This window comes from Hipposideros armiger, unplaced genomic scaffold (genome assembly GCF_001890085.2).
Source record: "Hipposideros armiger isolate ML-2016 unplaced genomic scaffold, ASM189008v1 scaffold_635, whole genome shotgun sequence".
Lineage (NCBI taxonomy): Eukaryota > Metazoa > Chordata > Mammalia > Chiroptera > Hipposideridae > Hipposideros > Hipposideros armiger.
In genome coordinates, this window is record NW_017731985.1 from 247,832 (window position 1) to 273,617 (window position 25,786).

At 48.4% G+C, this 25,786-nt stretch overlaps 3 protein-coding genes across 8 annotated transcripts in view; 2 read left to right on the forward strand and 1 right to left on the reverse strand.

The window, feature by feature from the left end:
* LOC109372420 (transmembrane O-methyltransferase) lies at positions 1–25,037 on the reverse strand. Of its 4 annotated transcripts, XM_019625608.1 has the most exons (10): positions 24,916–25,037; positions 19,765–19,826; positions 18,994–19,131; positions 14,711–14,916; positions 12,668–12,816; positions 9,531–9,547; positions 3,313–3,361; positions 2,197–2,471; positions 861–1,057; positions 1–376 (listed from the first exon to the last, which is right to left on the reverse strand). In XM_019625608.1, exons 3-10 carry the CDS (start codon positions 19,073–19,075, stop codon positions 56–58), a joined length of 1,296 nt encoding a protein of 431 aa, XP_019481153.1. In that variant the 5' UTR covers positions 19,076–19,131; positions 19,765–19,826; positions 24,916–25,037; the 3' UTR covers positions 1–55. The 4 variants fall into 4 exon arrangements, with proteins under 4 accessions (XP_019481153.1, XP_019481150.1, XP_019481151.1 ...); XM_019625606.1 differs by lacking the exons at positions 1–376; positions 861–1,057; positions 2,197–2,471; positions 3,313–3,361; positions 9,531–9,547 and adding an exon at positions 12,184–12,408; XM_019625607.1 differs by lacking the exons at positions 1–376; positions 861–1,057; positions 2,197–2,471; ... (1 more) ...; positions 9,531–9,547; positions 18,994–19,131 and adding an exon at positions 12,184–12,408.
* Positions 5,795–11,538, forward strand: LAMTOR1 (late endosomal/lysosomal adaptor, MAPK and MTOR activator 1). The gene is made up of 5 exons (XM_019625613.1): positions 5,795–5,961; positions 9,572–9,717; positions 9,966–10,043; positions 10,414–10,540; positions 10,895–11,538. The coding sequence occupies exons 1-5, from the start codon at positions 5,920–5,922 to the stop codon at positions 10,985–10,987; spliced, it is 486 nt and encodes a 161-aa protein (XP_019481158.1). The 5' UTR covers positions 5,795–5,919; the 3' UTR covers positions 10,988–11,538.
* A 25-nt stretch (positions 25,038–25,062) lies between the features above and the next one.
* The window catches only part of NUMA1 (nuclear mitotic apparatus protein 1), an 88,907-nt gene continuing 88,183 nt past the window's right edge, over positions 25,063–25,786 (forward strand). For 2 of the 3 annotated variants that reach the window (XM_019625602.1, XM_019625596.1), the window contains exon 1: positions 25,063–25,354. The gene's annotated coding sequence lies outside the window, so the exon portion shown is untranslated. Of the gene's footprint in view, positions 25,355–25,380; positions 25,500–25,786 lie in introns of those variants that run through there. The other variant, XM_019625597.1, reaches the window with a different exon arrangement.

The following is a 25,786-nucleotide window of genomic DNA, read 5'->3' on the forward strand; positions in this document are numbered from 1 at the left end:
CCTTGCTTGGGTGGGTGTGGGGTGGGGCAGCAGTAAGTACCCCTGGGTTTGGACCTCAGCCAGGCCCTGAGTAGGTGAGCTGGGCTATGCCGTCCTTGATGGCAGGGAAGTCTGGGAGGCCAGCATGATGGAGGCGGCAGCGGTAGCGGCCACAGCTCTTGGCGTACTGCAGAAAGCGGGGTGCACCAGGGAAGACCACGTGGTCTGCCAACACAGTGGCACCAGCTGGCAGCAGGGCATGGGCCTCTAGCAGCTGCAGGTCCCGCAGGTAACATCTGGGCCGGTGTGTCAGGAGCACCAAGTCTGCCCGACTCAGCTGGTATTGGGTTCGTAGGCGCGGTATCACCTCCTCTGAGCTACCCACGATGAGCTCCACCTGTGGGGGTGGGAAGAGCTAGAGGTGAGGGTGGGAGGGATTGTTCTCCCACACCAGACCCCAGCAAGACCTGGTTTACGTTATGCCAGGCCCGGGTCTAGGTCTCCACCAGTGTTCTCACATTTCCCCTGGCCTCAGAACCCAAGAAGTCATGATCAGTATTGTGTTCTTTGTTCTGCCAATGAAGAAGCTGAGATTCAGAGGATAAGTGTTTTGTCCAAGGTCACAAAGCTAATAAGAAGCAGACTAAGGTTTGGACCTAAGATTTGCTGGGCTCCAGAGACTTTCCTCCTAACTGCTTCTTTGTCATCTTGCAGCAAATAATTGCAAATGACTTGGAACAGGAGGACAGAAGCTCACACCCTCCAGGATCGCAGTTCCCTAAGTGGAGTTGCTTTCTTCTCCTAAGTGGAATTCTCTCATCGGGGAGGCCTGGCCAGGGGGTGGCAGGGAAAAGACCAGTGTTGGGGAGGTGGGGACTGACCGTGCTCTCATCGAAGCCAGCCAGACGGATGAGTTTTTCAGCCACTGCTGCCGTGCGTGGGTCCCGTTCTACCGTGAGAAGGCGACTCCCAGGGGGCAGGGCACGGGCAATAAACAGTGTGGAGTACCCGCAGTAGGTGCCCAGCTCCAGCATACAAGCAGGGGCCTTCTCTTCCACCAACCGTGTCAGGATCTGACCTATTGGGGGAGATGGCTATTGTAGAAGACATGGGAGATGGATGCAGGCTCCTGATAGAAAGAATCTCAAATACTCACCTGCCTCATTGCAGCCCCCAACCAGTTGGGGTCTTATCTCTCTTGGACTATAGCCCCAGCTACCCCACTGATCCTCCTGCCCCTCCAGACTTGCGTCCTTCAGTCTAGTCTTCACACCAGTCACTAGGAATCTTTCTGACAAATCTAACGCTATCACTCCCTGGTTCTAAGATCCTAAAGGCCTTTGGGATGGAACTTGGGATCCTCAGCCTGACATTCAGCATCTTCTTGGACTGATCCTATCCTACCTTTCCAGTTTCAGCTCTCAGTTTTTCCCATCCGTAGCCTGTACCACAGCCATCCCAAACAACTGTGTCCAGGCTCAGCCATTCTGCCTCATTCCTTCCTGCTACATTAGTATATGTGGCTGGCTTTGCCCTTCCCCACCCCTATCCTCATCTGCCTGGCTAACTTGAAAGTGATCCTTCTAGGCACAGTTCAAATGCTGCTTCCTCCAGGAGGGACCAGACAGAAACAACCACCAGGCTTCTGAGACACCATCTTCCAGGCTCCTGAGAGACCTTTCCTAGAACTTGCAGTTTCATTACCCACCCCGCCTTTTGTTTTTTATTAGCTATCTCTAACTGTGGAATTGGATGAATTTCTTAAATATGTCTCTAAAAGCACTTATTTGTGCTGGGAGCTGGGACTCAGACAAATCCAGGCAGACAGAATCTCTGAATGGGAATGTAAGTGCCATGGTGGGGGAGAAAGACTCAGGCACAGATCAGTACAAAGTTATGGGTTATGTCCTGAGGTGGTTATGCCCCTGTGTATTCTGCCCCCTTTGAAGCCAGCATCTGTGGCTGATTCATCCCTGTGGCCTAGGTCTATCTCCTTCTCCCTCAGCACCCAACGCATGCCTGGTACAAAAGAGGTGGCAATAAATGTTTGCTGGATGGAATAACTGTGCCTAGCCCCCTCATTTCTGGAGAAGAAAAAAGAGACGCACAGAGGATGAAGAACCTGCCCAATTCCACCAGTAAGGCAGTCACAGACCCCAGCTCTTCCTTTACCGTCTTGGGGGTGCTTCCTGGAACAGAAGGCTAGGGAACACTGACCTTTGACAGGCCCCATGTGGCTCAGGTACTCGCAGTGGCTGCTCCAGTGGTCCAGGGTGGTGAGGATGTGACTGGGGTCCCCAGGCAGGGCATGGGTGAGCACATAGCTGAAGGCCCGCTCCTCAATCCGCAGCCCTGACAGGCAATCTCGGAAGCTCCGCAGCAAGACCGCACGCACCAGCAGTCGGAAATGGTGTCGGTACCGCACCAGCAATGTCACCACCAGTGGCAGGAAGGCCAGCGCAATGGCAGGGGACATAGTCCCTACCTGGGCCCTGGGGTAGAAGGAGGCAGGGAGGGAAACCCACACCTGCCATTTGCCTGTCATTTATGCAGCTCTTACTAGTAGTAATTATCCCTATATTTTACAAACTGTGCTCAGAAAGGCTGCCTTTTGTCCAGTCACACAGCAGAACTAGGATTTGAATATCCCAAGGCCATGTACTTGCAAGGACTCCATGCTAAATTCAGAACCCAACCCCAAACCACCTGTTCCCACTTCCAGCTCCTGGTCCCATCTTTACTTTGCTCACTGCACCCGTTTCCTCTCATCGCTGTTGTCACCCTTCTTCAGGACCCCTTTCACCAGTTCCCCTCTGAGATATCCTCCTCTGGTCCTACCCCCTGCCTGCTTGTCTCCTCTGACCCATTACCATGTAACAAAAGAGCACAGCTTTGCAGTCAGAAACCCCTTCACTGTCACTGCTCTGCCTCAGTAAAAGGCGATCAAAACACTCCATAGGGTGTTAGGATGAGATGTCCTTCCCACCCCAGGACTTTCTCTCTGCTCTTTCCCTAAGGGTGAAAAGAGTCCTTGATTCTTTATTTGTTTTCCAGTTCCATCTCCCCTCCCTGCATTCTGCTCTCCTTTTCTCTCTCAGAATTCTCTTCACAAGTGCATGCGTGCACACACACACACACATACAGCACACTTTCTCCTCAGCCCTCTTCCCCCCAGCCCACTGCAAGGGATGATTGCCATCTTCCTCTATGCCCTGGACCCTTGTGAGGCGGCTGGTGGGCTGGGCTAAAACTGAAAATAGGAGTGTGAATAAGTGAGTGATGGTGCGTTTGAACTGGTGTGCTTGGGAACCCACACTCAAGGGCCCTGCTTACCTGGGCTGGAGGCTCCTGCTTGGGGAAGATCGTAGCATAGGACAAGAGGGGAAATCTTTGGGGAGCGGGTGGAGAACCCTGAGGCAGGCTGGACCTTCTCTCAATTATTGATGCTGAGGCTGGTGCTGTCACCTGAGACCTGCAGTTCAAGTTACTAGCCCCAGGGACAAGCTGGAGCTGCCTCCTACCCTTCAGGAGCCCTCACAAAACTCATAGAACTCCAGAGTCTTGATTTGAGGAGTATTAGAGCTGTACTGGGTTTGGTGGCCTCACTTCCAACCCCTTGGATGAGGACATGGGTATGGTGTGAACCAAGGTGTCATGAGCGTCTGCTAGACTCACAGAATGCGCTGCAGTCTCTTCCTGCAAGTCAGAGGGACTAAGCCCCGAGAGATTCTTAGACCCCCAGGATCTACCTGGCACTGACTGAGGACTCTGCGGTAGCCATGGTTTCCAGCAAGAATTAAGGCAAACACACAGGTCTAGTGCCTTTCAACATGTTCATTTATTCACACAGAAAATGCAGTGGAGGAATAGACTCCTTAACATCAAATATCACACCACAATATAATCATAGCAATATGGCCATCAACATAGCAATAACAATTTAGTAAAGTATTTTGATAATGAACTAGTCCAAGAGTCAATCAGAATCCGGTGTGTGGAGTTGCTGGTCCTGGAGCACTGTCTGGCAAAGGTTGGGTCCGAGTCCAAAGAGGAGCGGAGTGTTATCGGAGCAGAGGAGCAGCATGTTCACCTCTCAAGCGAGACTGGCTCACTAACCTGTCAAAGTCCTGGGTTCTTTTTTTTTTTAAGAAATTTTATTGGGGAACAGTGTGTTTTTCCAGGACCCATCAGCTTCACATCAAGTAGTTGTTTCATTCTAGTTGTGGAGGGTGCAGCTCCTTGGCCCATGTGGGAATCGAACAGGCAACCTTGGCGTTATGAGCCTGCACTCTAACCACCTGAGCTAACCGGCCGCCCCAAAGTCCTGGATTCTTAAGGACTTCAGTAGAGCTGTATGATGTCACCTTATCAGTCCTCACAGCTACTTCATGGCCACCTGGTACTTGTTTACCTTTCTAGATTTCTTTACTTCTTTAGACTTGTTTACTTCTGTAGACTTGTCCTATCAGTCCATGCAGTTACTTCATGGCCATCTGGTAGTTGTTTACTTGTACAAACAAGTTGTTCATCTTTGTGAAGAATTCCCACAGCATTCAGTGCCCAAGATGGAGTTACTCTTGCTTATACAAATATCTTATTTTAGGCATTCTACACACAAGGAGATAGGGAGGTTGCAGTTTACTCATTAATTCCAAATTCAAGGTTTCTCTAAGCAAGTACCAGGCCTTGGGTCACAGAGAAGAGTTAGATCCTGTCCCTGTCCTGCAGGAACTCTATGTTTGGTAGAAGAAACTGATGTGGAAACAGAGAATACACTATAATATCTCTAGAACGGATGTTTGATGAATACAGGGACTCTTGGCTGTTTTGTGAACTGCTACATATTCAGATAGAACAGTGTGTGACACATTGCAGATACTCACTAAATATTTGATTCAATAAATGAATAGGGATTAAGCTCAGGGAGCTGGAGATGCTCAGAGAATGGAGTCAGAGAAGGCAATCAGGAGGATATTGTTATTATCTTGAAGACAGCAGGCAGATGTGGGGAGGGAGACTGCCAGGCCACATGTGCAAAGTCCAGGAGGTCAAGAAACTGCAAGCATTTCCCTATGGTTGGTGAAGTATTCCGCCAGTTTCTCCAATACCAACACCACCACTTCCTTTTGGGCCTGGAGTGGGAGGCAGGCGTTAGGATCTGCATCCTGAATGACAGACTTGGATCTGTGTTCAGGGTTCAAGGGAAGACATAGGATGGTTCTAAGTAAAGAGGACAGATGGTGAGCATTGTGTGTTGATTACAAAGACAGTAATGAAGAGAAATAGCTGAGTGCAAGATCAGTGAGGTGGCCTCTATCTTCTCTACGAGGATTGAGCTCCGTTTCGCTTTGGCTTGCGAAGGTATACAGTCCCTTCTTCCAGTAAGTGTCAGATCCCAGTCCAAGTTGAGAAAAAAGAACTCTGTTGGGCATCACAACCTTCTATGTGCCTCTCCAACCCCGACTTGGCGCTGGGCAACTGGGGCCTATGGGTGTGCATCCCACTCGCCCCTTGCTTGGCATCTAGAAGAGTATATCATGGCGGCACTTGGTATGAGTTCGCTCACCGGCCCACAAAGATGCCTAGCGGCCACGCAACCAAATAACGCAACTCACACTACGGCCTCTATGGCCTGCAGCAAAGAACTGGAGCTCACAGACTTAAGGCTGAAGTCATGTGATTCGCTCCTCCCTTTCTTTGCCTCACGTGTCTCCCTCTTGTTATGCTACGAGCGCCTTCCCATTGGTTGGAGATGATCACGGGGGTAGGGGCGTAACCGGAAGCCGGGGTTTCGGCGGCTTCGAGGCGGCCCTGGGAAGGGATAGTTGTGGGGGCGGGTGATTACTTGCTGATTGCCTCCACGGGTCATGTGACCGGAAGGGCTCGTGACGGACGCTGTCCCTCCTCCGCGCGGCCTGAGCGCCCGGCCCGACCCCGGCCATGGGGTGCTGCTACAGCAGCGAGAACGAGGACTTGGACCAGGTGCGGCCGCGGCGGGTGGGGCTCGGGAATGAGGGCTGAGACCGTGGGGCATGGGGCCCACAAAAAAGCCTGCAGGCGAAGGGGAGCCGGATAGCAGGGCTCACTGAGTACGGAGGCCCGGAGGGGACAGATTACAGTGGAGACGCCGGGCCAGGCTTCCACTCTTATTAAAGCCCCAGTTCTCGCTGCACAGTCCCCGCGTTGGGGTATGCAGGCAGTCGCCTATTCTACTCGCTCCCACCCCTTCCACCTCTTTTTACCTTCAAACCTTCAAGGACCCTCAGCCTAGGTCCCTGGGAAGCACTCCCTTCCTAGCTCCCTGTGTGTGTTAGCGGGCTTTGTGAATCCATTGTAGATGTGGGTAAACTGGGGCTCTGAGTGAGTTAGTCCCAAGATGAGTCAGGAATCTGTGTATCCTCTCAGCCCCAGGGGTTGGAGAAGAAAGGTCACTGCTGATCTGGGGTCAGAGAAGGCCTCTGGAAGTTGGTAGCATTTGAGTTGGTCAGTGAAGGATTTAATAGACACAGTGAGGACATTGGGATGTATAGGAAGTTGGGAGGCAACAAATCGGATTTAGCTTCAGCTGGTTTGGTGGTTTGGCTTGCCTAAGTGCAGTCCATGCCTGGGGCCTGAGGGTTCCTCTAGCTGGAGGGGTGCTTGCTTGCCCTGGGAATTTGGCTCTAGATCTTATCCCTTTGCACAAATTAGACTGGTGAAACCTGTACAGTTTTAAATTCTCCCTCTTCCTCTTGGTGCATTCTCTTCTCAACACACTTTAATCCTGGCCCTGACCACCTGACCTCCTTTGAGGAGAGAGCCCTTTCCAAAGATGAAGTCTTAGGCTGTTGGCCACTCACCTTTTTGATCACCTCTATGCCTGGATTCCACATTTTAACACATACTAGACACAGAGACAGGAGAAAGATTTCAGCAAGTAGCCCACAATCTGGTGGGGGTGGGAGTGGGGGTTTGATGGACACACAAATGGATTATATACTGGTACTTGGGAGAATGTCTTTCCCCAGTGACTCACATAAACCTGATTTGGGTTAAGGTCGTAAACTTGAGAAAATGTCATTTGTATGGGAGGCATGGGTGGCTCTTGGGCCTCATTAATTCACCAAACACCCAATGAACACATACTCCTATTTTCGGTGCCTTATGTTAGGCATGCCTCATAGCCAGTACTTTTCACTTCACCGCAGCCTGTTAGAGAAGGAGACAGTATCCCAGCCTACTGGGAAAGCTGTGACCCAGTGCAAAGTTGTCCCTTAAAGCATAATATGGACTCTTGCAGGGAATGAGTCAAGGGTTAATGTCTGCCTTGTGAGAAAGGATACCAGCTTGTGGCTGGAAGAGCTGAGCTTGCTGCTGCTCTGAATTCCACCTTCCCTTTAACGGGCTCTCACTTCTGTTTCTAACCCCTTGGGACCGTGCTTGATCAGTGCTGAGTGATTTGAGGCCTCGTGTGACAGAAGTCTACTTACCTGGTCTACAAGCCATAACCATTCACTATCCCAAAGCCCCTTTTTGAGCTCTTGGGCAGGCCCCCTCCCCATCTCTGTCCCTTTGTTATAAGAAATGCACAACACATTCCAATGTTCAAAGGCCTTTTATAGTTATCTAACTTGACTCTTGCCAAACATCTGTCATTTAAGTACAGGTTATATCTATTTAAAGGCGAGAAAAAAGTTCAGAGAGGCTAAGTGACTTAGCAAAGGTTACAAAAGCTGAGAAGTGCCACCGCCAAGGTGTTTTGATGCCAAGCCGTGTATTCTGTCCATTGGACCAAGCTTTTTCTTCCAGCTGTGTCCATAGACCAGATGGCTAGTCATGGGCAGGCCACATATATGTGTATGCTACTGTAGACAGTGAAACTCTGACTCTTGGGTTGACACTGACTTAGGGACCAACCTTGGTGTGAAAAACCTCCCCCATGCTCCACTCGCCCTTTGGGGGTGAGGTGATGTCATGTGTCCTCTCTGATGGGAGTAGTATGGCCTCTTCCAGGAGTCTAGGTCTCAGGAATACAACCTTGTTCTTGAAGAATCCCTGATAGGGGAGAAATTGTCCTGTCCTGCAGGAAGACCTGTCTGAAGTGGAGAGGAGGAAGGATAGACACATAGGAAGCAAACTCAGCCTTCATCATGGAGCCAGCTTTCCTTAGAGATTCTTAGAGATAGTTTAATCTTTGGCAAACATATTGTCTTTCTAGCTCTTTATTAGTCTGTGTTTTAGGGGGGTGTCTAGAAGGTGGGAGGTGATGGGACAGAAGCTATTTCCTGCTGCTGTGAACTGAGGACACTTGGGCAACCTATGATTGAGAAGGAAGAGTCATGCGACAAGGCTGGGCCTGCCTAGGGTGGGGCAGGCAGAGCAGAAGGAAGTGGCCATCTACTAGGAGAGCTGTGGAGTTGTGGGCAGGGGAGCTGGGAGCTGCAGTGGGAAAGTCTGTGGTAGGAACTGAGATAAGTCTGGAGAGGAGCACTGAAGAATCTGGTGGTCTGGCGCTGACGGTTGGTCAGTTAGCATTAGCCAGAATGGGCTTTGTCCATCCTGTTCTTGGCTTTGTCCTGGGACCCTCGCTCTTCATGGCTTGGATAGATACCCAGCAGGTCTGCTTACCCAATTTGCAGCTGACACAAACCCAGCAGGGATTTGCAGCAGGTGGCCTCAAGGCAAGGTCATATCCAGAAAGACAGCAGATTATAACAAGGGTCTAAACCAGGCAAGCAGAAATACACACAGAAATATACAGGACCAGGGAGACTTTGTTTGGCCCCAGGTCAGTTCTGGGGGTTGTGATTATCAGCGTAGACTAGTAGTAACGGCTGCTGAACATCAATGAAACACACTAATAGAGATGCGGTGACTTTGCAAGGGAGGGAACAGCTCCACTGTTCAGTTCAGGTCACGGTACACCAGGTGTACCAAATTTGGTTCTGGGAGTCCCATACAAAGAAGAGGAAGGTGAACACCTGAGAGGAGAAGTGACCTGCACTCAAGAAGCGAGCACACTTGGACTGTGTGACTTACCAGAGGGGCTGAGACTCCAACCCTGAAATAATATGAGGAATGCCCATTGAGAGGTTGGCCTTGCTTTTCCTTGGGGCCTAGGGCCTTGTCTGGCCTCACAGGGCCTCTCTATCCTGGAAACAGACAGCCTTGCTGGGGTGGGCCTGGTCTAGGGGACCAGGAAGGCCATTCTTGGGCTCCTGACTTGCATCAGTTTCCCCTCTAGACCCTACTGTTTTGGCAGTTTCCACCTCCTCTGGCTTCCAGCCTCCAATATTCTGTCTCCGTAAGGTGCTGAACTACTTGCTGAACCTCCAGGGCTGTTACCTCCTTTGTGCCTCTGGCCATATTTTCAGGGCCTCTACGACTGTTTGGTTCCACTTTAATTCATCCTGGATCACCAGCTGAGCTGAGCTCCCAAGGGCAGGCAGGAATGGAGTCGTATCTGACATTCCATATAGTTGGGAACTTGGGGTATTCCCAATAAAAATATTTTTGGTGCTTAAAAGTCAGAGTTGGGCTGAGAGGAGAGCCCAAGAAAGGCAGGTTGGATGAAGGGCCCCAGGGCTGACTTCTCCCTAATGGCCTCTCCTAGGAAAGAGAGGAACGGAAGCTGCTACTGGACCCTAGCAGCCCCCCCACCAAAGCCCTCAATGGAGCTGAGCCCAACTACCACAGCCTGCCTTCTGCTCGCACAGATGAGCAGGCCCTGCTCTCCTCCATTCTTGCCAAGACAGCCAGGTGAGCATCACAGGACCAGGCCTGGGACAGAGCTCCTCCATCTAGGTTAAAGGCTGAAATAGAGGAAGCTGGCCCAGGACATGGGGGATGGGACAAGGCCAGCGGGGAGAGGTGCCTCTGGGCCCAGCCCTGCTCCATTGGGCAGGTGTGGACACTGGTGTTAGATAACCCTGGGCTGGTGTCTGGCAGTGAGTCCTGTTAGTCCTTGGAAGTACCTGTCATATCCTCTCTGCCTCTTCTCCCCAAAGCAACATCATCGATGTGTCTGCTGCAGACTCCCAGGGCATGGAGCAGCATGAATACATGGACCGGGCAAGGCAGTACAGGTGAGCACCTGGCCAGTTTGGGCCTTTTGGGCTACTTGGGCTCCTCCCCTCCCCTCTATCCCTGATCCAGCTGTGGAGCCTGGACCCTAGTCCAGGCTCAATTTGGGTGCAGCCCAGGAGACTGATCTCAAATCTCTGGTGTGCCTCAGTAGCTGTTCATGTCAACCCTGTTTGTCCCATGACACTCAAGGGTGTGGTGGTGGGGGTAGGGAGGGCAGAGGTAGGGCAAGGGAGGTAGGCCTGGAGTGAGTTTTTGGTGAGCTGAAGACCCATCACCCTGTTTCTCTGGTCTGAGGGAGGCTTGCCTGGGCTGGACAGGGCAGGGCAGACTGTGGCCTGACTACCCAGTGAACCCTTCCCTCTCTGCCAGCACCCGCTTGGCTGTGTTGAGCAGCAGCCTGACCCATTGGAAGAAGCTGCCGCCACTGCCGTCTCTCACCAGCCAGCCCCACCAAGTGCTGGCCAGCGAACCCATCCCCTTCTCCGACTTGCAGCAGGTGAGCCACACCTCGCCCTGCCCACCCACCCAGCTACAACTGTCCAGGCTATGGCAGAGGGGCCACCCTCCCTGCCTCAGAGGAGGCAGGGAAGTGGAGTTGCCCTGGTAGCTTGTGGCCCTTCTCACTCCCATCACTCTCTTTTTATCTCCCTCGTATCTTCTCCCTTTCACCTTTATTCTTTTTATCCCCTTTGTTCTTCTCCTTCGGTCTTTCCCATCCTTGCCTTTCTCTTTGGCTTCCTGTCCCCCATCATTCCCTCCTCTCTGGCCATCCAATCCTCCTCCCCTGGTTTCTGGATCTCCCTTCTTACTTGTCTCTCTGTTCCTCTCCTCCCCGGTCCCTCTGTCTCAGGTCTCCAGGATAGCTGCTTATGCCTACAGTGCACTTTCTCAGATCCGTGTGGACGCGAAAGAGGAGCTGGTTGTACAGTTTGGGATTCCATGAAGACAGGGGTCCTTGGACAGCTCTTCTTCTCCTCTCTTCACCCCGTCTCCACCCTGCCTTCCCTGGCCCCCAGCCTCACTGCGGCTTATACAGTACCCTAACCTGCTACTAAACACAGAGAAGAATGTGGAGGAGGAGAAGAAGAGCAAGGCTAGAAGCCAGAGCAAGTGAGGATGGAGCAAGGGAGGGTAGAACCATTTGGGACTGGCCGTTGAAGCCCTGGCCAGGGGTCGGGTGGGGGTCAAAAGGACAGGGCCTGGTCGGTCTTCACTCTCACTGGGAAGCTGGAGGTACCACTGTGAGGGTGATCACTCGGGGGCCTGTGGAGGCCCCCTTCCCACTCTTCTCTTGGCCTCACTCCTGTGCCCCTCTCTCCCTGACTTGGTGCTCACATGCACCTCACTAGGGTTTGTGACCAGTGTCTGGACGAGCTTAAATTTGAATGAATTGAGCTTGTATTTCTAGCACCCTGGGTTTTTACATGTTTGGGGTTTTTTTTTGTTTTTTGTTTTGTTTTGTTTTGTCTCCCTCGATAAAGGAAATGTATTCATTTGTGCTGGTTCCAGCCCCTCTGTCCTGCCTACCACCCTACTGCTTCTGGTTCCTCAAGTCTATGAGCAGTGATAAGACTGCTTGTCCCTTCTCCAGTGATGGGAACACTGTTAAAGCTGAACAGACTTGAATCTGAGGCAACTGTCATTGTTGAAGGTCTTGCCTCAGGCTCAGTGGAATTATTAAGAAGCCCAGGAGGGATTGGTGATGGTGGTGCTGACAGACCAGGAGTACCTGATATGGAGTCAGCAAGCCAATGCTTTCAAACAGAAGATTCTTTTTATCAAATGAAATCTCAAGCAGAATCCCAACATATAAAACAATAGTGGAACTACTCTAATCTGATTGAAAGGGGGGCTCAGAGATCACGGCCTATCTTCTTGGCTTCCTATTATAGAGGCCCCTGAAGCATCTCCACAGAACCTGGGTGCTCTGTGAAGTAACTCTAACCCTAGGATATCTGAGCTAAAGAGTTAAAAAAAAAGGGCCCAGAGTTTAAATAAGTTTCCCAAGGCCATGCAGTGAACCAGGTCTTCTGCGTCCCAGGCCAACAGGCCTTTCCCTCTATTGCCAACCTTTCAGTGAAGTAAGACAGAGCTACTGGCAATTGCGGGGTATTTTTACATGATACAAGTGACTTCCAATTTGCTGAACTGCTCAACTTCTTTATTTTTAAACCAGACTGGCCATCCTCAGGCCCTCAGGAAAGCTGGGGGTCCTGGGAACCTCAGAGTGCATCCTGCTTGATCCGGACTTTCTTGGGCTTGATGTTCATGCGTTTCCACACTTCAGCTGTGGTACGGTCTGCTTTGGTGATCCCACTGAAGTCAAACGTGGTGATACGGGGCAGGGTGCACAGTACATACTGCCTGTGAGGAAGACTCAGGCTGGGGGCCATCCCCCTCACTATTCTCCTCCCCCTCACCACCCCCCAACCAGCTGCTGCTATTTCCTCTGACTGTAGGAATGGAGGGACTTGAGTATAGTTTGGGGGAGACTGAGTTTGTCCTAACAGCAAGAAATGCCTAATGGTCTCTACTGCTTTCCCTGGCCGAAACATGGCAGAAGGATAATGTCTCCCCTCCTCCTTTCCCTCAGGGGAGCCCACCTTCAGGGCAGGGCACTTACCTATACCCCTTCTCTTCCTCTATGGGGTTCCCATGGAGTGTTAGGCTCCGGAGCCGAGGGAGGATGGCCAGCTTATTCACCTCTCCCAGGCGATGGATGCTGTTGCCATGGAGGTAGAGGACACTCAGATTGAATAAAGTTGTGAGGACCTATTGGGGGAAAAAACAAAAGACAGGCTGGACAGGGCTTTGGATCTATGCTCAGGACTGACTGCAGGGCAGAGAAGGAAGAGTTTGGGGAACATCTTGTTCTGCACTCCCCCTCCACCCTCCTTCCCCAGCCATACTGATGACTCCAACCTACTTTCATTTACCTTTGAAGGGGTACAGGGGCATCCCATGACATAAAGCGATGATCTGAGGGGCAGGAGGTATGGACCTGGGTCCTAGCACTGCCACTGGTTTGCCAAGTGACTGCGCTCTCCTGCCTCTCCCTGAGCCTTAGCTGCCCATTCACTGAAGACCTTTCCAGCTTTGGTGATCTAAGATTCCATCACAGCAAGTGACAGGGATACAGAGCATCATGCTAGTACATAAGAGAAGCTTTTAAAACAGTAGTGAAATTGAAATCACTCAATCCAGGAAACAGTTGTCAAGTTGTGCTCTAACTCCTTCCCCCACTAACGGATCCTGGACAAAAAGGGACTGGTTTTATTTATTTCTCAAAACATGAGTCTGAGTTCATGGAAAGTGCTGTACTTTTACTACCTACCTCTTCCAAAAACTTAGTAGAAGGCACAGAGGGTGCCTGATAATGAGAGCTACAATTTTACTTCAGCCTCTCCTATGTGCTGGTTGATTTTCATACAAGGTATGATCAAACAATATGATGAATGTTTAAGTAAAAAAAAATTTTATTACACTAAAAGACACATTGCCATTAATCCTCCTCACAGTACTCCCCCTTTCAACGAACACACTTATCCCATCGATCTTGCCACTTTCTGAAGGAGTTCTGGAATTCCTCTTTCATGAGTGTCTTTATTTGCACTGTGGTGGCTGCCTCGATGTCCTGAATCCTTTTGACTGGGGAAGAGCCAGAAGTCACATGGTGCCAGATCCAATGAATAAGGTGGATGAGGACACACTGTAATGTTTTTATTTGACAGAAATTTCCATACCAGAAGCCATGTGTGACACGGAGGCTTTCCATTGTGATCAAAAACTACGGTGAATGGCTGCTGCCAAGTGCCATCCAATGGAAAGGCAAGGATCTTCAGGAAGTGGCACATCAAACCTTAGCAACAGTGTGACAAGTTTCAGCTAGTTTGGTGCAGACAGTTGGATGTGAGCTATAGTTCAGATGTGTGTTTGAAAGTGTGCCATAAATCATGGATTACGAATGACGCATTAACATGAAATGGGCAAACAGTTTCATTTTCCATCATGACACTGCTGTCTGTCACACATTGCTTCTGGTACAGCAATTTCTGTCAAATAAAAACATTATGGTGTGTCCTCATCCACCTTATTCACTGGATCTAGCACCATGCAACTTCTGCCTCTTCCCCAAAGTCAAAACAACCATGAAAGGTAAACGTTTTGAATCAATTCAGGACATTGAGGCAGCCATGACAGTGCAACTAAAGACGAAAGAGGACTTCCAGAACTGCTTCAGAAAGTGGCAAAATCGATGGGATAAGTGTGTTTGAAGCAAGGGCAAGAATTTTGAAGATGATTAATGGCAATGTGTCTTTTACTGTAATAAAATTTTTAAAAATATAAACATTCACGTATTTTTTGATCACGCCACATGCATTTTCATTTAATCCTCACAAAACCTTTATGATGTTGGTATAGTATCCCCATTTTTCAGACAGGGAGCCTGAGGTTTTGGAGGGGTTAGATAGGTTGCCCAAAGTCATACAGTAAGGGGCAAATCTAGGATTTGAACCTACATCTCTCTTGAGTTGACAGGTGTGTGCTTTGCACACGGTACCATGCTGCCTCAACTTCCTTGATGACGTGGGAGGTGTAGAGGCTGGGGGCTGGACAAGGTAGCTTCTGGCCCATCCTGACTGGACTCATAGGGCTGGGGACTCACAGGGTCAATGGAAGTCAGGTCGTTAAAGGACAGGTCAATCCAGGCCAGGTTCTCTGGATACTCCAGCAGTTGTGAAATCACATGGTTGAAGTCTCTCAGCTCATTGAGGACATTGTTGTTCAGCCACAGGGACTGGGTTAGTGACTTCCCCGACTTCGAGTGCCTTAGTGGTCGTAGCCCTGTCCTTGGCTCCTCACTTATCAGATCTGTGGGAACAAGGTGAGGCCTGGGTATATCATCATTGTCTTTCTGGCTCTGGGGGATGGGAAGGGTCAGAGCTGGGAGGATATGCAGCCTAAGCTGTAGCTGGAAGGGCTGCCAGGGCCACAGCCCCATTTTTTACTCTGATGCGCCTCTATCCACTGTCAGCTCAAGACTCCCATTCCATAGGCCCCAGCAGTCAGAGGAAGCTTGGACTAAGGGCCAAAGACTTCCCATCCCAAACTCGTGGTTTGGGTCACATGTTCCTGTCATGTCTATTGTGTCCTTGGGTCCCTGTGTAATATCACTGTGTGTGTGTTGGCGGGGAAGGGGCAAAACCACTCCCATTTTATAGATGAGGAAACTAAGAACCAGAGTTTCTTAGTTTGAACCAAGATGATGATAGCACAAAATTGAGTATTATTCACTAGTAGAGCCTATAGAATTCACTTCGGTGTAACACACTCTGATGTCCTCTCATCCACTAATATTGAACTATTGTATACTGTGTGCCAGATACTGGATATACAATGGTGAACACAATGAGAGACAGTCTGTACCAAGCTCTGTATGAGTAAGAGGGCAGGGATGAAGTTTGTGTCTTGGAGGAGCTCACATGGACAAGATGAAAACAAACTGGCAATTAGTGTAATAAATACTATATAAGTTGTAGAAATAGAAGAGGGGTTCCTAACCCAGTCTGGATCTCAGGGAAGTTGCCCAGAAAAGGTAAAGCCTGAGCTGGGTCTCGGTAGATTAGGGGACGTAAACCAGGCAAAGAGGGTGGAAAAGGTGTGAAGAGCATGAGCAAAGGCATAGAGGTATGTAACAGCATGCGTGCACATGTATGTGCTGCACAGGGGGGCATGGTTGACTGGATGTGAGGGTAGAATAATATTCAAGGGTGGTGCCAGATCTGTGAAGTGATACAGAATTAAGAAAAGGAGAAACATGGTTGGGCAGGTGATGAGTTCAGACTTAGCTTTGGTGTGTCTGAGGTTCCTATAGTACAAAAAGGCGGAGAAGCCAAGTAGGCAATTGGATATGAAGGTGTGAAGTTCAGAAGATGCAGACTTAAGAATCATTAGCATAGAGGGTATATAAGGTAGAGAAACATGAGGTTCCTCAAGGATAGTGAGAGTAGAGAGGAGGTACAAGGAAGAAGGGGAGTCTACTAAAGAAATTACTGAGGGCCGGCCAAGTGGCTCAGCTGCTTAAGAGCTCACTCAAGAGTGTGAGCTCTGAGGAACAGCGGTTCTATGCCTGGCCTGAGCTGAGCTGCCAACAAGTGGCAGGATGGCTCAGCTAAAAAAAGAAAGAAAGAAAGAAAGAAATTACTGAATAATCTGGGAAGGACAGGGAGAACCAGGAGAGGATAGGTTGTTTTGTTTTTTTTTTGAGAGGTAGAGAAGCAAAGATTTTTACTGAAGCAAAAGTACAGCTCTCTTATGAGAGGGGGTACCCGAAACTGGGATGCCCCCAGGAGAGGATAGTTTTAAGACGCACAGGGAGTCCATAGTTTATAGGAGTGAGTTTCACGGAGATAAGGATTGAAAAGTAATTTTGGCAACTCAGAAGTCCCTGGTGACTTTGGTGAGGGCTGTTTTCATGAAATGGCAAAGCCCTGGGGACAGAAGTTAGACTGGAGTGAGTTTAAGGGTGAATGGAAAGTAGGGAAATATAAGCAGTTAGCGTAAGCAACACCCTTGTTTAGGTGAGGAGGAGGACAGGGAACAGAGTGATGTTCGAACCCATCTGTATGGATAACCCTACCTCCTCTTTTTTTTTTTTTAACAAATGAGTTCTGGAGAGAGGATGGGCTCTGCCCAAGCTCAGGGTGGCAGAGCCAGAACCAGACACCAGCTCTGGCTGAGGTGACTATATTTTTCCCTATTGCCCATATGCCTTTGGCTGCTTGTCGAAAGCTGCCTCTAGGGAAGGAAATATTTCGTATTTGCTGAATCTGGCCAGCTTGTCTTCATCCTCCCCTCAGCTCTAACTGGACACACTTCCTCTCTTCCACCCACACCCAACATTCATTTCCTCCTCCTCAGCTGCAGATCAGGCAGCATCCACCAGATGGCTCTCTTAGTCCTAGAGTGAGCAGAACCCACAGTTGGAATGGGTGGTGGTGGTGGTGGTGGTGGGGGCTGGGGAGGGACGGGGAGGCAGGTGACAGAATGGTACCGGAGCACGCCTAGCTCCCCTCAGATGACTCCAGGGCACTGCATTGCCTGAGGTGCTGTCAAAGCTTCCTTGTTCAGAGTAGGCCAGAGCAGGTCTGGAAACTGGACCACAAATACCAACACTCAGAGAACTGGAGGTTGTCTAGCTCCAGGTAGATCTGCGGAAAACCTGATTCTTCTTCATATCTCTGAAGGGTTGCCATGCAACTTTTTCTTTGTGTCCCCAGAGGGCAGGAGTTAGTTTGAAGAACTTCCCTGTATCATTGAAGAACTTCCTTGTGTTAGTCCTCACCCCATAATGGAAGGGGCTGGTAGGTGTGTGTGATAGAGGACTCCCCCGCTTCACACTGCAGGTTTGTGAGGAGTTAGAGGACTGGGTTAGAGGTAGTACAGACTGGATGCCTTCTGAAGTCACGACCATTTCAGATTCTATGATCCATCTATTGATTAATTCAGCAAATAGTATACCAAGTATCCCCAAACTCTACCTTGTCCTCTAACCCCAACTTTAAGTAAGTGTTCCATAAGCTCTGGGGAACCTGAGGAGACTGGCCTTTTGGGGCTTAGATGTGCCTCTATCTCTCCCCTCCCAACACTCAGCAAGGAGCACAATGCCTGGTATATATGTATACACACATATACATACATATATATGCACTTAATAGGTGTTCAATAAACAGTCGAAGGACAAGGCATCTATACTGATTATGTTTTGTGTTGTGGAGTTATCCTTGGTGGTAGTAGCTTGTACCCTCATTCTGAGGACTTCAGAGTGGGTAAACTATTGTACATCTCCCTGCTCAGAGCAGGGAATTCCCAGGGTAGGTAGGAGCCATACTTCCCTTCCTCCTCTGTCACCTTAGCTATCTTGTATGTAGCCATTCTTGCAGCTAAAACTCTTGTGAAACATGGACTACATCAATCAGAAGTGATGCTGTGCATAATAAATAAAGGTCACAGTAGGTGGGTGTGTGCTCAAGAAAGAACAAACAGGAGTTACTGTTGGGGCTGATGCTAACCTACATCATACCCTAAACCCAAATCCAAGTAGTATCCAGGACCCTGGACAACTATTCACCTGCTTCCTGAACTTAAAGGTGGCCAGCAATTGCCTAAAAGAGAAAACCAAAGCCAGATAATGCGTCTAGGATATGTTGATGCCAACCTGTGTTCCGTGAGGGTAGATAATAAAAGCCAGGGACAGCATAACTTCCCTGACAAGAATTATATTCCCTCAAGAATATGATATTGCTGAGAGTCCTCCCCTCCTGAGAAGTCCTAGTTGCCCGTTTACAAAGACACTGAATGATAAAATGGGAATTAGCGTGGGCAGTGCTGGAACCTGCGATAAGTGTGGGTGATGATGGAATAAATTGGATATGACTGGAATGAATATAAAATGTCAATAAATATTTAAACTGGAAGCATGCCAGTTTGTTACTAACAAGACCCTGCATGTTTTACCAACGATCAAAATAGTCTTGTATCCTCGGGCAGAGGAGATATGGGTCTGCATGTTCGCCAGAACTTGGCAGGAGGCTGTTTTCCTTTCATTAATTTCTTCCTCTCTCCAGGTAAAAACAGGAGAATAAAATTACTGGCTGACAGACAGGCTTCCCAGTTTTCTTCCGCCTGCCTTTCCTGCTGTAGCCTGTCTTCTTTTGAAGATGATCAGTTACCCTGAGAGCACCCTGGTTCCTTTCAGATTTGGTGCTGAAAGGCCAAACCCTTCTACTCCCACTTCCCTACCCTCTACTCCTCCCAGAAAAGACAACAAAACCCTCTGCAAGCATATGGGAAGAATCTCTTCAGGCTTTTAAGAAGACTGGTTTCTCCCTAGGGACCACACCTGGCCTGCTGCCATGGTAAGTGGAGTGCTGTGTTCTGTAGGCTGACCTTGAATCACAGGGATGCTTCGGAAGGAGTAGTCAAGAGGGGGCTCCTGCACCCAAGTGTTCATGTAGTCCTGTTTGCTCATAGCTCAGGCCATCATTTGTCAGGTGTAAGCGTGGGCCCTGGGAGTCCGGGTTCAGCCTGGGAGGACAGAGAAGGACTGGTGTTCCAGGTACAAGGGGCATAGGCCCTCAGGTTTCCCAATAGCCATCCACCCCTGCTTTCTACCCTCCACTACTCCAGGCTTGCCCAGCTGCATTTCTATTTTAAGACACTAATGATTCCTTGCAATTGTAGGGTAGGGCACTTCCTACTTCTCAGAACACCCACAGATACCTTAGAGCTAGGTCACTGATAGTTAAAACACCCATTTCTACTTTTCAGATGAAGAAACTGAGACCCCCAAGATGAAAGCACTTGCCCAAAGTTAAGCCAGTGAGTCAGTTATGGAGTGCAGTCAGTCTCCTGAATCCTACTGAGGCCCTTTCTGCTACTCCACAGTAGTTACCATGGAGGCTGTCTCAGTACCTACCCTCTGGTGACATCAACTGGGGTAGTCTATTGCTTAACAGACTCTTGAGGGCATGCACTGGATCCGGTATCTGACAGCCTTCTGCAGTCTTACCTAGCTGGGGATTTGCTGCCTTCTCTGCTCAACTTGTCTGTCAGACCCGTTGCCTTTCCATCCAAAGACCCTACTTTCAGCCACATCCTGAATGTAGTCATAAGTATATGAACACATCTAAAACCAGAATCTACCTCACTCTCACTCACCTGTCACTGATGCCTGAAACGCCACCATTATGGATTCATTCCTTTGGATCAGGGACTGTTCCCTGTTAAAACGGAAATATCCCTTGAGAGGGGTGAACACAGTATTATCAGACATTTACAATGTGGTGTGAATTGTCTTATCAGATCCTTTCCAATGTGTTGGCTCAAGTAAAGCTGATAACTTTTCAAGAGACTGGGCACAGCCATGAGAACACAACTCACCTGGGAAGAACAGCTGAAAACACTACCCAGGGGTTATGTATGTGACACAAACAACAAATGGATTGGCAAGGACAAGTGTATATCCCAGTCAACCTCCCCTTTCTCACTCTATCCAATGCTATCACCTCCATTGCATTTACTACTTCACCTGCTGTCCAAAGGGATTTGAGGTAGTACAGTAACACTCAAAATAGGATGATTTGTAGAACAGAACTGTCCAACAGAAATATAATGAACGGCACAAATGCAAGTCACATAAATAATTTTTTTCACATATATAATTTAAAATTTTATAGTAGCCATAAAATGTCAAAAGAAACAGTAAAGTTTAATATTTTATTTAACCCAATAGAATATATCCAAAATGTCACTCAACATATCACCAATATTAAAAATGGAAATATTTTACACTTATAGCACATTCCATTTTGGACAGGCTACATGTCAAGTGCTCAATAGCCACATGTGACTAGAGACTATAAAATGTTTAAGGGCAGATTTTTACCATTAGTCTTCTTGGCCATCAGAGAACCTCAGTGCAGTTCCTAAATCTTCTGATTTTGTGTAGCACCAGCTTCTGATGCATTTTTCTGGGTGAGTTAGTATTAAAAATGGAGCCCTAAGTATTTGGATAAATTTGCCAGTTGGAAAGCGTTATTAGTCTTCTTCATTTAAACAGTAGCCCAGGCTGTGTAACTAGTATTGTGTCTTATTTATCATCTATAATAACAGAACCTGGCTTACAGAAGGTACTCAGCAAATGTTTGTGAGAGGAATGAATGAGAAACTGCCAAATACAAGGATTTCTGTTTAGGGAGTGTTGATGCTAAGCTGCTCATTCTATTGGCTTTGAGGTTCAGCTGTTGCAGTCCACACCTTATTCACAGTAAGATATTCAATTCAATTCTGCAAACATTTGTTGAGTGCCTGCTGCCCTGTGCCTGACCAGAAGGGATGAAGCCAAAATACAAATAATAGAACCCTGTCTGTCATGAGCACAGAAAAGCCTGCTGGGTTTCTTTTGGTTGTGGTAAACCCGCCTGTATCCAGTTCTAAGAAACAGTTGCCTACTTAGTGAAGACTCTCATGTTACAATACTCAGCTCTAGTATTCCCTCTTGGATGAAGAATTTTTTTCCAGATAAAATTGATCAGTGTGTCCTGTGTTAGATTCTTTTAATCCCTATTCATGGTCTCCGTTTCCATCCCTTTTGCCCTGTAACTTTTAGTTCCATCCACTCTGATGCTGGGCTTGGCCATGTGAGTTGCTTTGGCCAATGGGATGTTGGTAAACATGAAGCAAACAGAAGCTTAAGAGAGGGCTTGCCCCCTTGCTATTTGCCAGTGCCAAGAGAACATGGCTAGCCTACTGGAGGGATATGAGGAACATGTGCAGGTGATAGGTGAAAGAGAGCCAGTGATCCCAGCTGAGACCATCCTAGACTAGCCTAATAGCCAGCCTACCCCAGGTCAAGGTCAGGAGAATCACCCAACCCACAGGTGACTGCAGACACATGAGTGAGCCTTGCCAAGGCCATAAGAAACATATGGCTGATGCAGAGACTTGAAAGAAATAATAAGTGCTTATTGTTTTAAGCCACTATATTTTTGGATGCTTTTTTTTATACAGCAGTAGCTAAACTAATAGATGCCCCCCACTGTACTTTAAACAAAATTTTACCACAGCCTGTTTCTTCATCTGTAAAATGGAGAAAAACTCCATCTTGAGAGCTGTTGTATGTCCTGCAGCACGTGCTCAATAAATTGAAGCAACTGTGCACTCTGTACTCATTTCTTTGTAACCTACTTCCCATTCCCTTCCTGTATGCTTGAGGACTTTCTCACTTCCCACCATTCCCCTACAGTGAGCTTGGCAAAGAATGTGTATTCACTAAAGGCTTGATGGATAAGTGGAAAAATGAAAGAGGAAACAAAGGAATAAATGAACAGTGTGTCTTCAAGGTGTCACATAGTGAGCCTGACTGCTGGGGAGAACTGACAAAGCCGTAGGCTGCCTTGCTTATTCTGGTGGCTGTATTTTTGGATTCAGTCTTTCCCAGCTGCTATTCTGCCTCATGACCAGGAACTAGTCAGATCCTGGCCACCTTCCTCATCTGTCCAGGCCGAATGACTTGAATGACAGGGTTAGGGGCATACCTGCCTTGTTTTGGAATTTTTCTTTTCCAAATTAGAAGTATATTTTACTTTTTCAATTTTAAAAAGTTAACATGATAGCTGAATAAAGTCAAACAACATACAGAAGTACATCAAATGGAAACTAAAAGCCTGAATTTCCCCCTCGACTCTCCAAGAACAATCATGATTAACAGTTTGGGAATATAATCTAGAAGACATATGTAACAAAATTATATGTATTTAAAAATAAACACATACTGTCTATTCCTTTGTAAACCTATTTTTTTCCTTTTCAAATTGTTGTACACTCTTACCCTTTTAACCGCTGTATTCCATAGAATTTGTGTGTACCCTACTTTATTTAACCAATCCCAAGTTGATGGAAATTTGTTTTCAGCTTTTGGAAATTACTAACAATTGGAATTTGATTTGTTGGTAGCCTATTTCTGTCATCTCCCAGGTAAGTAGCAACATGAAGCTTTGAGGAATAATCAGATGAGGAGATCTGATAGCAGGTTTAACGGCCAGGCCTAGAGAGGGTTTCTGTTTATGGGTTACAGGTAGAAGAAACATCAATGTCATGAAAAATCTGCCAAATTATCTAATGTGTTCTCAGAGGTTATGTTTCCAGGTGCCAAAGTGAGGCCCAAGGTTCAACCTAGCTCCTGCCTATCTCTCTACTCCCATCTCTTCTCCTCACCTCCAATTCTGCAGTCCAGTCAAATGCAGTTACAGTAAGTTCCTTCAGCTGACACTGGGCCTCTGCACATCCAGCTTTCTCTGCTTGGAATATACAGTTTCTTCCTCCTTTTACTTTGCTAATTCTTATTCATGACTCAGCTCAGGTTTCACCTTTTCTGAGGAGTCTACCCTTACGCCCAAATCTTAGATGTTGGACTTCTCTTCTGGGCTCCCACAACATCCTATACTTACTGCCATGGCAGCACTCATAACACTAGGATGATCTGCTTACTATCTGTTTGTCCATAAACTCCACCAGGGCAGAAACCATGTTTTTCTCATAGTTCTATCCCTACAGTGGTGGCATGTAGTAAGTGCTTAACAAATACATAAAAAATTGTGACAATAATAATACAAAGGACAGGGACATGAGGTTACTGTAACTGAGGGATCTGACCGGGTCTGAGCAGTCAGGGAAGACATTTTTAAAGAAGTGATTGAGAGAAGAGATTGAGAAGTACAAATCAACTTATAGCAGGGGAGAAAGATGAACACTCCGGGCAGAAATACCAGCATGTACAAAGGCTCTATGGGTGAGGGGTCACTTGGAAATTTTGAAGACTTTAAAGAAGGTCATATAATTGGAGGGAAGAAAGGGAGGGATATGTATGGTCAGACTGGAGGCTGGAGAGGTGGGCAGGAGCCACGCTGAGATGTTGCTTGATGATAAGAGCAAATTTACATTTTGAAGGATTACTCTAGTTGCAGTATGCAAAATGGCTGGGAGAGAAGGCAGGAAAGATGTGATGATAGGACTAGAAGTAAAGCTGACAGGACTTGATGATGGATGGGAAATATAAGAGATATTAAGGATAACTCTTGCGTTTTTGGCTTCTTTAATGGTGGATAGAGATGAGAACACTGAAAGAGATTCAGGCTTGGAGTACACAGATTATGAGTTCAGTTGCAGACATGTAGAGTTTCAGTTGTCTTTGAAGTATTCTGAAGGAACTTAGGGGGACTTTAACATAGTAAGGGGACCAATCAGGGCCAGCTAGAAGCCAGCCAGAAACCAGCTAAACACGGCAGCATCAGACAGTGCTGTGTAGCCAGACTTTCCTAGTTTAGTTAAATGTTTGTTTCCCATTGTCTTCAGTCTCTCTGGTTTTCCTTTCCCATTTAAACTTTCAAGAAAGGATTTGAAACTCATTCAGGCTGATGTGTACATAATCCAATGTGGGCCACACAGGCTTGTTTTCCCTGGGCAGTTCTGATTCCTTGGAACAAATCTTAGGCTAGAGAGGCTGTAGGCTCATTAGAGACTTGGCTGGAAGTTGGCAAACTAGGGTCTAGTCCCGGCTGTCACTGATTTGGTGTATGGCCTTGGGCAAGTCACTGCTCCATTCTGGGTTTCAGTTTTACAATCTGTGAAATGGGGATACGTATCCTTGACTCGTAAAGCTCAAGAGTCACTGGGTGTGAAAGCGCTGCATTACTAAATGTAACAGATCTGTCATGAAGACTGTAAAGGGAATGAAGCTCTAACCATGGCGGTTAGAGAAGCCGACCATGGACAAGGTGTAGGGATAAGTGATAATTTTGGGACAGGATCCCTAGTAAATGTGTGGAAAGATCCCGCTGAGACTCTTGAGAAGCAGGCTCTGCCTTGGGGTCTTCTTGCTTGGAAAGAAAGGGGCAGTGCAAGCCCCATAAATTTTCTTACATCTCCAATATTAGGGCCTGTGTTCTTTTCTGATGCTACTCCCATGGCTTGAAGAGGGTCTCTCACTTCATCAGGAAAACCAACCCTATGTCAGGGCGTTTCAAATATCCCACGGTGTGTCAGGGATTTGAGGCACTCATATTAGGGAGCCCCATGTTTGTGATGGGGGAGGTTCTTAAGTACTCCCGAATCTGTACGGGTATCTCAGCGCCCTTCTCTCTCCTCCGCGCCCGTCTATTCCGTATGGGTGTTGAGTCTTGTTCACTGTGAAAGGGGGTAAGGGTTTTTTTGGGGGAAGGGTTTCAGGTCCCCGAGAAAAGAAGTGCCCCTCCCCTCTCCGTAGAGTTCTTGTCCCCTAGAACGGTTTTCCTATTATCCCGCCGGACTCACCCGCAGTTGCTGCCCTTCCAGCTTTGGCGTCCCACTCACTACCTCAGGGTTTCCCAGCGAAACTCCATGGTAACTACCTTCGCTAGTACATCTCGGCCAGGCGCCGTAAGCGCTGCCGCGATGCCTACCGGGAGCTGTAGTTCGCCAGGGGCGGGGCTCCGAGGTCGCGGATGTGCTGAGATTTGTAGTCTTTGCTGTTGAGCGGAGGCTGGGGTCCGGAAGTAGTGACACCCACCTCTTCTTTCCCAGTGGCCCTCACACTTCCTTTTCCCGGGCGCTCAAGCGTGTCCTTGCGTGCATACCAGCCGACAGGAGCCTATCAGAGGGCGGTGCGAGGGGCGGGGCCATTGTTTAAACTAATTGTGCGCTTCGCGCTGGCGCGAGCCCGCGTCAAACGCAATCGGAGGAAGCGGGAGGCGGAGCGGGAGCGCGCGGCCAGGTAACCGGCGCGGGCCCGCGGTTGGCGTTCGGCCTGGGCGCCCACAAGAATACAGAGGCCTCGAGGGGGTGCCGGAGAGGCAGGTGTCAGCGAAAGGCCTCCTTCGTAACGGAGTCTGACTGGGGGAGAATTTATTGGGAGTAAGGTTTGTGAGGGGAGGGGTATGTCGGAAGAGAAGGTGCTGGGCGTGCCTGGGGGGAGGGGGAAGAGTGTTTGGGGGCGTGTCTGAGCGTGACGGTGGGGGGTTGGGAGTGGGTAGTGCAGGTTCCTGAAAGACTTGTCATGAAGGGTCCCGTAATGGAAGCTTTCGGCTATTATTAACAATAGAAGTATTGGTGGTGGAGGTGGTAAACATTTTTTGAGCACCAGCTACGTGCCAGACATTGTTCCGCACCCTTTGTAAGGTCATTTTGTTAATATTGCTAACAACCT